The sequence below is a fragment of the Balaenoptera acutorostrata genome, chromosome 10 (assembly GCF_949987535.1).
Source record: "Balaenoptera acutorostrata chromosome 10, mBalAcu1.1, whole genome shotgun sequence".
Lineage (NCBI taxonomy): Eukaryota > Metazoa > Chordata > Mammalia > Artiodactyla > Balaenopteridae > Balaenoptera > Balaenoptera acutorostrata.
The window spans coordinates 98,308,418-98,321,287 of record NC_080073.1 but is presented as its reverse complement, the minus strand read 5'-3'; the positions used below and the strand labels follow the sequence as shown (position 1 = coordinate 98,321,287).

General features: G+C 39.6%; 1 protein-coding gene across 11 annotated transcripts in view; it reads left to right on the top strand.

Annotated features, from left to right (window-relative positions):
• HIVEP1 (HIVEP zinc finger 1) overlaps nt 1-12,870 on the top strand; it is a 151,740-nt gene that overhangs the window by 127,487 nt on the left and 11,383 nt on the right. For 10 of the 11 annotated variants that reach the window (XM_057554949.1, XM_057554941.1, XM_057554947.1 and 7 more), the window contains one exon: nt 1,284-1,385. The exons of the other annotated variant lie outside the window; for it this stretch is intronic. In XM_057554949.1, the coding sequence (XP_057410932.1) occupies nt 1,284-1,385 (102 nt within the window). The remainder of the gene's footprint in view (nt 1-1,283; nt 1,386-12,870) is intronic. 11 annotated transcript variants of the gene reach the window in all.

The window sequence follows — 12,870 nt, the reverse complement described above, 5'->3', positions numbered from 1 at the left end:
TACGAATTTGCCCTGCTCGCCAAACTCAGCATTTAGATTTTATTTTCAAAGGAGATGATTTTCCCTTCTTGGCAATTTTGTGTGTGTGGCATTATCTACTCAAGCTGCTTGGTATCCTCAAGAGAATTTGAGCTCTCCCCCTGCATTAATGATCACTTGGGGCCAGCACGCCCAATGGTTCCCAGTTAATCTGGTGATACTTACAGAGCTGTACACCAGCTGCCAGAGGAAACACACCTCTAGGGATACTATTATGAGACTTGTAGTCAGTATGGTGAAGTAAAATTAATGTAGGAAATTCTTTCTCTTGTTCCAAACACACAGAAATACTATTTATAGTACAACAACCAACTGTAGTTTTAAATAGATAACCAAGCTTGAAATTTAGAAAGAAAGATTCCCAGCCACCAAAAATAAGGAAACTCCAAACTAGCATGGTGAACAGATATTAAAAAAAAAAAAAAAAAAAAAAAAAAAAGTCCATAGGGACATCAAGCCAGATATATGCCCACAGGCCTGGGATTTAATGCTGCCAGATATATGCCCACAGGCCTGGGGTTTAATGCTGCCAGATATATGCCCACAGGCCTGGGGTTTAATGCTGGTCCTGGAATGGCATCTGAGGCCTCTGAAATAAGCATGGCTCTCCTGTCCAGTGACTTTGGACCATGTGGGGAAAAAGCTGCCTGCTAAAAAGCAAAACCCTATACCTGTGCCATGCCAAAAAAACGCCTCAAACTGATCCAGAATTAGTGGAATGAAACTGTTAAGGTCCCAGGCAGAAGCAATTGGAAGGCTGACCCATAGAGATGTGTCTACCACCCAGGGTACTTAAGACTCCATGGAAACCAATCTTGCTAAAGATAAGTTTACAATAAAAACTAAAAAATGTGCAAGGAAATAAAGTACTATGAGGGAAAGCCAGCGGACACAACTGGTGGAGAATTCAGAAACCACAGATCATAGTGCAATCTGAAAGGGACTTTAAGTGTATATAAAATGTTCTAAGAAATAAATAAGGACTAGAGAAAAATAACCATAAGGCAAAAGTAGACATTATCAAAGTAGAGGAGGCAGATTTGAAAAAGAGAGATTATTACTAATAACAAGGTTATTACAGCATATAGATACCAGTATTATTTTTTTGAGCAAATTTTAGTCATTGGAATTGTATAACCACAATCTGTACTTTCACTTGAAATAGGAATGGAATTTGCCAGTGTTGACAAATGCAATAGCAAAATAATACTATGTAAGCTTAGTAAACATTCTTTTCCCTTAAGGAAATCTGACAAAACACATGAAGTCCAAGACACATAGCAAGAAATGTGTGGATTTAGGCGTCTCAGTAGGTTTAATAGATGAACAAGATACAGAAGAATCAGGTAAGGCTTTATTCCATATTTTTCATAAATGCTATTTACAATGCACTCTTTTTTTTCTTTGCATCCATACTCTTCTTTCCATTCCCACTGATGCTGCTCAGTTCCTACTTTCATTACCTCTTATTTATACTATGTGATAGACTCCTAATCAGTTTTCTCACCTTTCCTTTGTCTTCCTTCCTTTGCATCTATCCCCACTGATGTTAAGTTAATCTTCCTGAAGCATGTGTCTGATCATACTATTCCTCTGCTCCAGGTCTTCCATTGGTTTCCATTTGCCTACCAAATAGAATATGAGCCACTTGACCTCCAGTAATTCCTCAGAATCCTTTATAATCTGATGCCTGCCTACTTCTTCACCTTTATCCCTCATCTCTTTCTTTCACCTGCCCTAATGCTTGAATTTCCTGCTTACGTGACACTGATCCGGCTCTCTGCCTATGAAGCCCTCACCCTCAATCCCCACACAAACGTGCTCCCCGTCTGCATTGGTCAAAATCTTACTTTCCTTCAAGATCTAGCTCAGACCCACTGCCGTCATGAAGCCTTCTCTGATTTTCCCTTCCCACACCACTTGCGGGAAGCAATTTTTCCCTTTTCTCAACACCTGTAATATTTTAGAGTTCACTCTCTGAGAGTATTGGATCCCTTTCTGCCATAACTTTTTTTTTTTTTTGTTATTTACATGCTTCCTCCCTTACCTCTTTGCTGATTCTCAGGCGGGTCATGAGTAGAACTGCTGCCTGAGTAGTATTCGCTGCGCCCGCAGCCCTCAGCGCAGTGCCTTGCTCGTGGCAGCTGCTCTGGAAATATTTGGGGAATAAAAACATTTGTTTGCTTCCCCAAATTGTTTATTATTTTGAAAAGGTTAACTGGTTGTTTTCTTAACGATGTTAACTCAACAAGTAGAAGTATTTATCTCTAACCAATTTTGAGGGGAAATAAAGCTGTTCATCTGTTCTGACTAATCAGACAATAGACTTATTTTTTTGTAAGACTTTTTGTTTTAACCCAAGAATTTATCAACAAGAGATAAGTTAAAAAAAAAAAAAGTTGTCCTATTGCTTTTTTGAAAAACACCCTAAATTAAACATTTACCTGCTTGCTATGTTTTAGTTAGTATGTACTAGTTTGATGTAGAAAAAATTTCCAAAGGGAAAATGGTGAGGGCATCTTTGAAAATACAGGTTAAAAAAAAGCAAATGCTTTTCTTTCCACCTGACAACCAGTAATACACTAAATGAATCAGCCTGAATTTGTTTCTAAATATGCAAGAGAAGTGACTCACATCTTAAGTGCTACAGTTGATATGATTTCGTAGTTTAAGCACAAGGAAAGGATTGCCTTTAACTTTAATTTTGGGAAATAAGTGGATGTATTATTAGTAGAAGGAAAATACAATCATAACAAACTTAGGACAATCAGGAGGTTTTTAGTGCTTCATAGACACTTTGATGCTCTGATACATATCAGGGATGGCAATATCAGGATTTAAAAGTATATATCAAATTAACATATGTGTAACTTTTTTGTCCTAGGAACATACGTATTAAAAACTGATTTTTGAATGGCTAGGAATTGAATTCTGTGTTGATGTCTTTGTATAAAGACATACATTTAATAAAATTAATTAACTAATTTACTTCTAATGTAAATAGTCTGTTTGATTTATTTTCTGCTGCTAGTAGTCATGCAGTAAATTAACTACCATAACTATTTAAGTGAAAAAAAAATCCCTCTTTATTATTTATTTGCTTTATTGCTATCACGCTGAGCAATTCAGAATTAAAAAGCTAGGAAAAATGAGTAACGCTTTCAGTGAGTATATTTATTACCCAGAGACTAGAAAAGGCACAAAGTAGAGGTTATAATATGAAATACTAATTTCTGAAAAATGTATAAACATTAAAAGCATTATTATTATAATATATACTCTTAGGTGTTTTACTTCTATAAGAAGATGAGTCTTATAAAAATTAAGTAAAATGTAGAATCTTCTAAACTGTCAAGGGAAGGTAGTGTTTATATCCCAGATTTACATAGGAGAATTAAGTGTAGTTTCCATTAATTATCATGCATCGTTTAGATTGGACAACTGACTGATGGACTTACATATCTATCCGTTCATTTTTGTTATTTCTCACCTGATTCCAGAAACGCTTGAAGCGGGTCTTAGACTATAACTCAAACTTGATAGCCTAATTCCCAATTCAGATGAGATCCTCTGATAAAACTCTAGGTAATTTTACCTGTTTTTTCTGTTTAATTTTTTTAAAATTACTGTACTTATCAGTAGTATACTTAAAGTTTTTTCACGGTTTTTATTGAATAGTAAATTATAGCACATAGGTGGATTTTGCCAAGTGCTATGTCATACCTCATAGTTCTTTATAATATGCCAACAAAATATATTCCTCCACTTCTGCTTTATTATAGGCTTGGAATATAGGCATAAATGTGGCGAACATTGTTTCAAACAAATGGTCTTGTTTTCCCTTTATTATTGTCTTTTGTGTTTTTAAAAATATTTTGAGATGTTTTGTAAAAATACAGAAAGATTACAAAGAATTTTATTACATGCACTCATGTATTCACACCAGAGTTGGGGATTATAAATATTTTCTCACATTTGCTTCAAGTCTTTTTCATAAATTGTGTTTTTGAAAATTGTATTTTCATAAATTTGTATTTTTGAAAAAAAACAAGCTAAGTAAGGCATTACACATTAGGTGCAGTATCCCTAACTCACCCTTGCCCGTCTCACTCCCTCCCAGAGGCAAACACTAACTGCACTTAGGGGTTTTCTTTCTATTCATTTAACATACGTGTGTATATCCACACATAGCATGTGGTTTTGCTTAAGTTTGTATTCCAAATTTGCATGAACAGTACCACCTTGTATGTAGATACCTAGAAAATTAATTTTGCTTTATAATTTTAAATGGTTCTCTAGGATAATTTCTATTTCTGCACACCCTTAACTATACCTGATACTACATGCATTTTAGTTTGGGGCCAATTTGATGGATGATAGTCTGCTGTCTTTACTTATATTTTCTTGATTGCTGTCCTAAGTTTGGATCTTATTATTCTTTGGGAAGAAGTTTCACTCTGTTAAACTGATGGTAGTTAGAGATGGGAGCTTGCTTAGCAATTCTTTAGATGTCTATGTTTTTAGAGAGGAAAGCGCAGAAGCCCACAATGTGATGCTGCCTGTCTGCAAGGTGTACCATTTTCTAGTCCAACACCAGCCTAGAATATTCTAGGCATTCTTTTTTCACTCTCCTTTGCTGGCTCCTCCTCATCTCCCCAGCCTCTAAATGCAGTGCCCAGGGCTGTGGTCTCTAATCTCTCATCTCTTCTGTCTATGCTCCCTCCCCAGGTAGTCTCATCCAGTCTTCTGACTTTACATGCCATCTATATGCTGGGGATTCCAATATCCACTCCAGACTTGCATGCCCATCTTTCCCCTCACCGTCTCCACGTGGGTGGCTAATAGGCATCTAGAGCGTGACGTGCCCCAAACGCCTGGTTTACCCGTCTCGTGACGCTAAGAAGCACGCTTCCCTGAAGCCCTTCTCCCGTCCTTCCAGCTGCTGGACCAGAAACCTTGAAGTCGTACTGGGTGTCCTTTGGCTCCAATCCACCAGTAAAACCTTTGGCTCTTCCTTCAGAACGTATTCGGAAACCTACCGCTTTGAACCACCTGTTCCTCCCAGCCCTGGTCAAAGCTATCATCACGTCTTCTAAGTTGCTTGCAGTAGCCCCTCACTGGTCTCCGTGGTTCAGCCCCTGCCTCTTTACAGCCTGCTTTCAACACAGCAGCCAAAGTGGTTTCTGAAAGTTACGTCATGGCTTTGCTTAAAACCCTCCATCGGTTTCCTGTCTCGTTCGGAGCCGTGGTCTGTGTCCCCTGCGAGCACCACGCCTCTGAAACTCGGCTCCACTCCCTCCTCCCCTGCCCCTCAGCTGCAACCACCCTGATCGCCTGGCTCAGTGGGCAGCACACCCAGCTGGCCCCTGTCCAGGGCCTTCTCTCTTTTCCTCCCTTTGGAATGCCCTCCACCAGGTGCTGCAAGACACCCCGTCATCTCTCAGTGCTCTTGTGCTCAGACGTCACCTTATCAGTGAGGCCTTCCTGAAGCTCCCTAGAGAAAAGAGCGCCTCACCCTCTTAACTGCCGGCATTATTTTTCCGTACAGCACTTACAGCCGCTTACAGCTTACAGATGAGTGTGTGTATTCATCATCTGTTCCTTTCAACTAGAAAATAGAACATAGGACGGCGATCTCCCTGTGGTCACTGCTGTATCGCCAGCACTTGCTGGGATTGTGGCTAGCGGCAAATCATAGATAGTAAATAGTTGCAGATTGAGTGGGTGACTGGAAAAAAGCGACCTGTAATCTGTCAGGAAATCATTCAACATTGTTGTTTTTAGAATATGATATACTAGTTTTCCATTAAATTCCTTCACTACAATGAAATGGTAGCTGTAATACAATATTGAACGCCTTTACCTGTGAATAGTGTTTACATGGTTTGGCCGTGGTCGATATAGGAATTTTCAAAGTGATGATGGCCATTCATTTGTTAATTTGTTATTTATTGGTTATTAGATCAGAAGACTGGGAGATATTTTAAGTTATCCTGACGATTCCATTTTTTCATCCTCAGTAATGATCTGTGCAGACTGATAAATATCTGTTCCATTTTTCAGTGGTTCCAGAGAAGAAGAGTTTATTCTCCTTGTGACTGATTATTTATTTAGCACCGCAGCAACTGTCTAGTATGTCCATAGTCACTGCCCTCAGGAGCTCCTCGCCTGTGGCTGTGATGTGGGGACTTGGCAGGGTTCACTCCTCAAGGCTGGGATCTGGGAAGGACAGTGATGGCCTCGTCTGGAACAGAAGGATGACTAAGGGTATCCCAGGAGAACAAAAAGAAAGGAAATATATCAAAATATAATGATCCATATATTGCTTTGTTTGAAAAAGTATTGATGAGGGGGTGGGGTAAAGGAGGGCAAGCACTCTGGACCGAGAGAGTTGTTGAGCAAAAGCCCAGAGGTTGGGAGAGGGGAATAGGGCATCAGGAGTATAAATGGGGCAGGATGAGAGAGTTGGGCAGGGCGCTGGGGGACAGGTCCTACTATGCAGGGGAGTTTTAGCACCTTCCTTTAAGAAAGTCTGAGGGATTTTTTTCTTTTTTTCTTGTATCATCTAAAGTAATTTAAAGCCACTACCTCTTTAGTCCCATATACATCTGACTTTTAATATGGATTATTTTCTCAAATGTTTTTTAAACAAAGAAACAACAAATAGTAGGGCTTTTTATTTGTGTCCCCAGGAATTTTCATTGCTGAGCTTTTGTTTGTTTTTTCTTTCTGCCGCTGCTGTTTTATTTTATAGTGGGAATTTAGACAGTAATGACTATAAAAGAAGCATGATTTCTTTAAGTGGTTAGTCCCATTCAGCAGCAACAATAATAAATAATACCATAGAGCAAAAATCTTTTTGGGGGGACTTCCCTGGTGGTCCAGTGGCTAAGACTCCGCGCTCCCAGTGCATGGGGCCCGGGTTCGATCCCTGGTCGGGGAACTAGATCCCACATGCCACAGCTAAGAGTTCGCATGCCGCAACTAAAGATCCCATGTGCTGCAACTAAGACCCGGCGCAGCTAAATAAGTAAATAAATATTTTTTTAAAAAAAATCTTTTTCTGAAAGGGTGTTTTTATAAACAAAGTACCTCAAGGTTTCAGCATCCCTCATTCTCTAGCAGATGGAGTTTACAGGTTTGGATGGAAAGTCTGGTACGATTTTTCCCTTGTGACACCCAATTTTGTATGTATATATGTATAATGACTCATTTAGAAATCTTGCTCTTCATTTATTAAATTAGGGAGCATTATTTCTCCTGGAATTCATCTCTACTCTGACCCAGCAGCACCAAGGTGTAGAACTTTCCCCACAGAATAGACTATCATAAAAGATAAGGACTTGATTTTTTCCTACCTTAATGTTTCCGTGTATGTTTTAAAACCTTGCCCTTATCAACTCCGTAAGGATGTTGTAAGGAGTAGTGGCGTATGTTATGAAGTGTTTCATTTTACTATCAATTTAATTTTCCAAGGAAAAATACAAATTATTAGCCATATAGTAGTAGTAGAAGAAGTGACTAACTTTAAAAAAAAATAGGAGGGAGAATAAATATTTTCAACTATCATAGTTTTAATCTTTGAAGCCTACATCTGCTTGTAGGAGGAAGCTTGGGGTCCAGAAGCTGGTCAGTGCCGAGTGATCTGACATGCTGGGTTCTCTCTCCCCCTGCTTCCTCCCTGCCCGTAGGAGTTTCCCGCCTCCCTGATCACACCTGGAAGCCTCCCCCTTCTCAGGGAACAGGCTCATGGCAGTGGTTCCTTCTGAGACTTCAGCCGCCAGCTCGAGATTGCTGCCTGACAGTGTACTCCCTATTTTCCTGGCCCAACAAATGAAAATAAGTGATGAAATTGCATCGTGTAATGTAGGGTCTTTCCACCCATAACTTGCTGTCTTTTCCCTTTAATGATGAACAGTTTTGTGGTTTTTTTAAAATTTATTTATTTATTTATTTATTTATTTATTTATTTATTTATTTATTTTTATTTTTGGCTGTGTTGGGTCTTCGTTTCTGTGCGAGGGCTTTCGTTAGTTGGCGGCAAACGGGGGCCACTCTTCATCGCGGTGCGCGGGCCTCTCACTATCGCAGCCTCTCTTGTTGCGGAGCACAGGCTCCAGACGCGCAGGCTCAGTAGTTGTGGCTCACGGGCCCAGTTGCTCCGCGGCATGGGGGATCTTCCCAGACCAGGGCTCGAACCCGTGTCCCCTGCATTGGCAGGCAGATTCTCAACCACTGCGCCACCAGGGAAGCCCCAGTGATGAACAGTTTTATCAAGTGCTTTTGTGGCATCCTGGGGTCCTACTGTCATTTCTCGTACTCTTAATCTATTGTACCTCTGGTGTTAAGCCCACTGCACAGTGCACTGCTAGAAACCGCACTGCGATTCCATTTGCTGCGTGTCTACATAAAAATTCAGGAAAATGCTAAGGTTTGGCCAGCAGTTAGGTGTCACAGCAGTTTCTTACCTGTGTCCCAAAAGGTAGTGATTCTAGTGGCTCTTCCGATGCCTTTCATTTTGCCCTCACGGCTGCATTTATCCAGGGGCGTTACTAATCTACTATATGAAATATGCAAGTATGAAATTACTGAGTAAACTCTTTATCAGCGGAATCTCCTTTGTCACCTAGGCTTCCCTAAACACAGTCGAAGTTTCTCACTTAATTATGCAGCTAGATTACAGATGGCTACCAAATAACGGTGATTAAAGAAAAATAAGTAGCCAAGTTCAGGAGCCACGTGTCTCTTGGGAAACCAGTACACTGACACATCGTCTTGATCAATACGAAAATTTGTGACATTAAGTCTTCTCTAGATACTGAATAAAATTCTTAAGTAGTTTTGATAGCCACCTTCATATTTCACATTGACAGCAGGGCAGTTCTGTCAGAAGTGGAGTCCTACAGCACCTTAGGAAGGACTATTAGATTCATCACACTTGTATGAAAGTCACATACAGCTAAACAGCCAGTGCTAACAGGATATGCAAGAACTTGCTCCAGGTATTTACACCTTGATTATCTCAGACATCTGGGAAATGGGGTAAACTTTTTAAAGAAAAAAAACCCACAAGGATATTATTTGGGAGCCCTGATTCTAAATGCCAGGCTTTGCAGAATAGCAACCAGAAACCTAAGGATAGTGTTTCTAAGGTTTACAGGAAAAACTGGGGTCTTGGTCGTTTGATCTTTTCTGTAGCACATACATAATAATCAAGAAATATCATCTCAGCTTTCATTTATTCAACAAAATTTGTTAAAGGCTCTCCAAAGGCCAGTGTTACTACAGAGTATCCCACCATATTTATTCTTGAAAAATCATTACCGTTCGGTAATGTCTTGGTCAGCTTCTGGTTTTCTGGGAAAAGTCCAAGTCTTTTTGTTCCATGTTCATATTTAATTTTTCCTTAATATCTGCCTTGTTTTCTTTATTTTCATCAAAGGTTTACTGTAGATTTATTTCTACTTATCTACAGTATTTCTTTTCCTGGTATTATCTTCAATCTTTTTCTTTTCTTGAATGCCCTAAATCTGTTTTCTACTCTCTACCAACTTGATACTCAGAATGTCACTCACCAGCAGAATGTGCATGTTCCCTGGTGGATGGAGCGCTTATGAAAGGTCAGTGTGAAGATGATGTGATGAAGGCGCAAAGACCCCTGAGTTTTTGATTCTTCACGGCCCTTAAAGCAGTGGGCCGTATGGCTGCCCATTTCGTCCTTCAGCAGACGAATTCTTGTTCTAATTTCCAAATGGAGTAAATTTAGAGACGTTGGGAAACATTTATTTTGAATTAAGCAGAGGGGACTGTAAACTTATCTAAGGCAGCCATTAAAATTTGGACATTTGACATCTCAAAGAAGTTTCCGTGTAGTTTAAAACTAGCCACTCAGCTGTAGTTATAGTAGGTGTTCATGAAAAGTCTAATCCCTCCGGCCAGCTGCACATGTCCCTGTATTCTTGCCATGCAAAACTATATAGTCTCAGGAATTTTGTCCCTGTGTTCTTGGGGTATTAGTAAGTACTTTTTCTTTTTCACCTTTTGTGTCAAAAGTCATGCTGCTGGCTATTTGCTTTTCATGCCTTGATCCAAAGAATGTTTTTGTCAGCAGACTGCTCGGAATGTTAACATGTGCCCTCCACTGCCAGACTGGGAGAACCATTCAGTGTGGCAAGGTGCAACTGGAAACACGGTTCCCGCTGGAGGTTAAGTACTTAGGATGATGCGTGTAAGAGGATGGCATTAGATCACAGGATTTAAAACCTGCATCACATTTACCCTTAAAATAAATTTAATGAATTTTTCTAAATGAAGTGCTTTCAAAATGAAACCTGTAGAATATGTTTTTGTCACTGGGATGTTTACAGAAAACATTATTAGTTCTTTTAAGAGAAACTTCCACGCACGATAAGAAACCATGATAGGTCTTGGGACTTACAGTTAAACAAGTGTGTATGTCGTTAATGAACAATGCAGATACTACTGCCTTTTGGTTTACTGCCTAAAGTTAACAAACGTTAAACCCTGGCTCGTTATATTGTTAAGATGAAAACATAGTTTAATAAAAACCCAAAACAAAAATCCATTACTGCAGTAGTTGTATGCTTTAAAAGACTTTTTCCCCAGGTTTCCCTTGTTTGTCTGGATTTCAGAGTAATTTTTCTAAACGTGAGGAAAACAAAAGCAGACAAATTACGGCAGTAGCAGAATGTTGAAGAGGGAGGTGCTGCTGACCTCCCAGGGGAGCCTGTCTGAGGGAGGCCCCGCCTGGCTCGGCCAGCAGGGGTCACTGTCGGGCAGCGATGGGAGGGCAGCCCGCCGTTCATCCAACTGAAATCAGATTTTGAAACACATCTTTAGGGAAGTGGTTTGACATAAATTACTTTTGAAAAACAATATTGCTGCATTGTTTACCTTCTTTTTCCCTCATGAATTTAAATTCACAGAAAATAGAAGAATTAATTTTACACATACGTAAAATTGTACTGAGTAGTAGAAATTTTTATTTATAATGAGTTGGGAATGTACCTAGGAGGACAGAAATTAAATAGAAATTTTACAGGCCATTTATTTATGAATTTGTTAAGTAAGTATGGGTTCCTTATACCTGTTCTAGGGTCCTTGGGGGATGCAGAGGGGTGAGCTACAGCCTTCACCCTGCTGGAATAGTACAGTCTACATTGTACAAACCAAGGAAGGAACAATCGTCATGTAGTATATCTTACTGGAATAATGACGAGACTCCTAAATACAAAAAAAAACCTGTTTCCAAATTCTGACTTTGATGCTTTCCAGCTGTATTTAAGTCTCTTAACTTCCTGTGTAAAATGAGTTTGGTATCAGCTCTGTCACGAGTGGCTGTTAGGTTTAAACATAAAGAGTAAAATGTTGGCAAACTTTTTCTGTAAAGGGCCTGATAATCAGTATTTTAGGCTTTGTGGGCCACACAGTCTCTGGCATGACAACTAAACTTTGTGAGTGTGGCAGGAGAGCTGCCATAGACAGTATGTAAATGATGGGCCTGGCTGTGTTCCAGTAAAACTTTATTTAAAAGAACAGGCGGGAGCCGCGTGAGGCCAGCAGCTATGGTTTGGCAGCCCCTGATACAATAGGAACTCAGTGTAGCATGCCATCGTAGTTACTATCCTCAGTAACAGGCTGTAGCAAAACGAGCAGTGTCACAAAGTCAGAGATGGCAAGTTCTGGAGTAGTTAACAAGTCTGTGTTCTTGACCTTGCTGACTTGTGGTCATGGACAGGTCACTTTTCCTTTCTGGGTCTTCTACCCTGCACAACTTCTGACCGGATAGTAACAGTCTTCTTTGGGGGTAGGGGTTAAGGGGACAGGGCAGTAATACGAAAGGACTTTTCTTAGCATGAATCCAGAGAGCAGAGGTGTCTGGGCTTTGTTTTGGTGCTGTGGATATTTAAAAGGATGCCATTGTCTTAGGTTCATTTAAGTTATCCGTTGTATCTTGTTCCGGTCACTCTAGAATATCCACCCTGTTTAACAAATATGTAATGACCCAAAATTCATTTTCAGGTTCCCAAACTTTGACAGGGTTCTTCCCCTTCAGGAGTTTTACGACCCAATGCACGTAGAGAGATAAACATTATTCAGTCCTTATCTTGGGGAAGGAAAACTGTAGAAAGGAATCCCAGCTCTTCTCAAGTCCTCTGTGAGCTGTAGGCATGTGACTCTGTCCAGGGAGAAAGAAAGGTCCAGGGACACCAGCCTGTGCGTCTTCCCACCCATAATATTGCAAACCTTGATCTGAAGTGTGGGACGATCAAGGCCAAAGAACATGAAAATGCAACCAAGTCGTTTTACCCCCTTCCCCATTAAAAAGCATATGGTATTCTTTATAAATCCTTCTCATAAGTTGCATACACTGAAATTTTATATCTATATGTAAAATAAAAAACTTTAAAGATTTATAGTATAACTAATTATTCTTAAACTTCCATACTTACTGTAAAATACAGTGTATTTGTTGTGAAATTTAAAAGGTTATTTACATTCTCCTTGGGGATTGTATTTTATATGTTCCACTCTTCATAATGAAATAATTACTTGAAGCTTTTAATGTCTGTACTGTAAATATTCAGCTCACTCATGCATATTTATAAGCTAGGTTATTGACTGTCATTCATTGTTGACCTTCATTCAGATCATTCTGTGGTTAGATTTTTATAATATGACATCTGAATGCGGAGACCTGGGTTTAAATCTTTGCTCTGACACTTCTGAGCTGCGGGCTTCACACTTTAAAATAATTAACTGCTTTTTTAATTTTTTTTAAAATCATTGTCTGAGAAAAAGTCAGGTCCT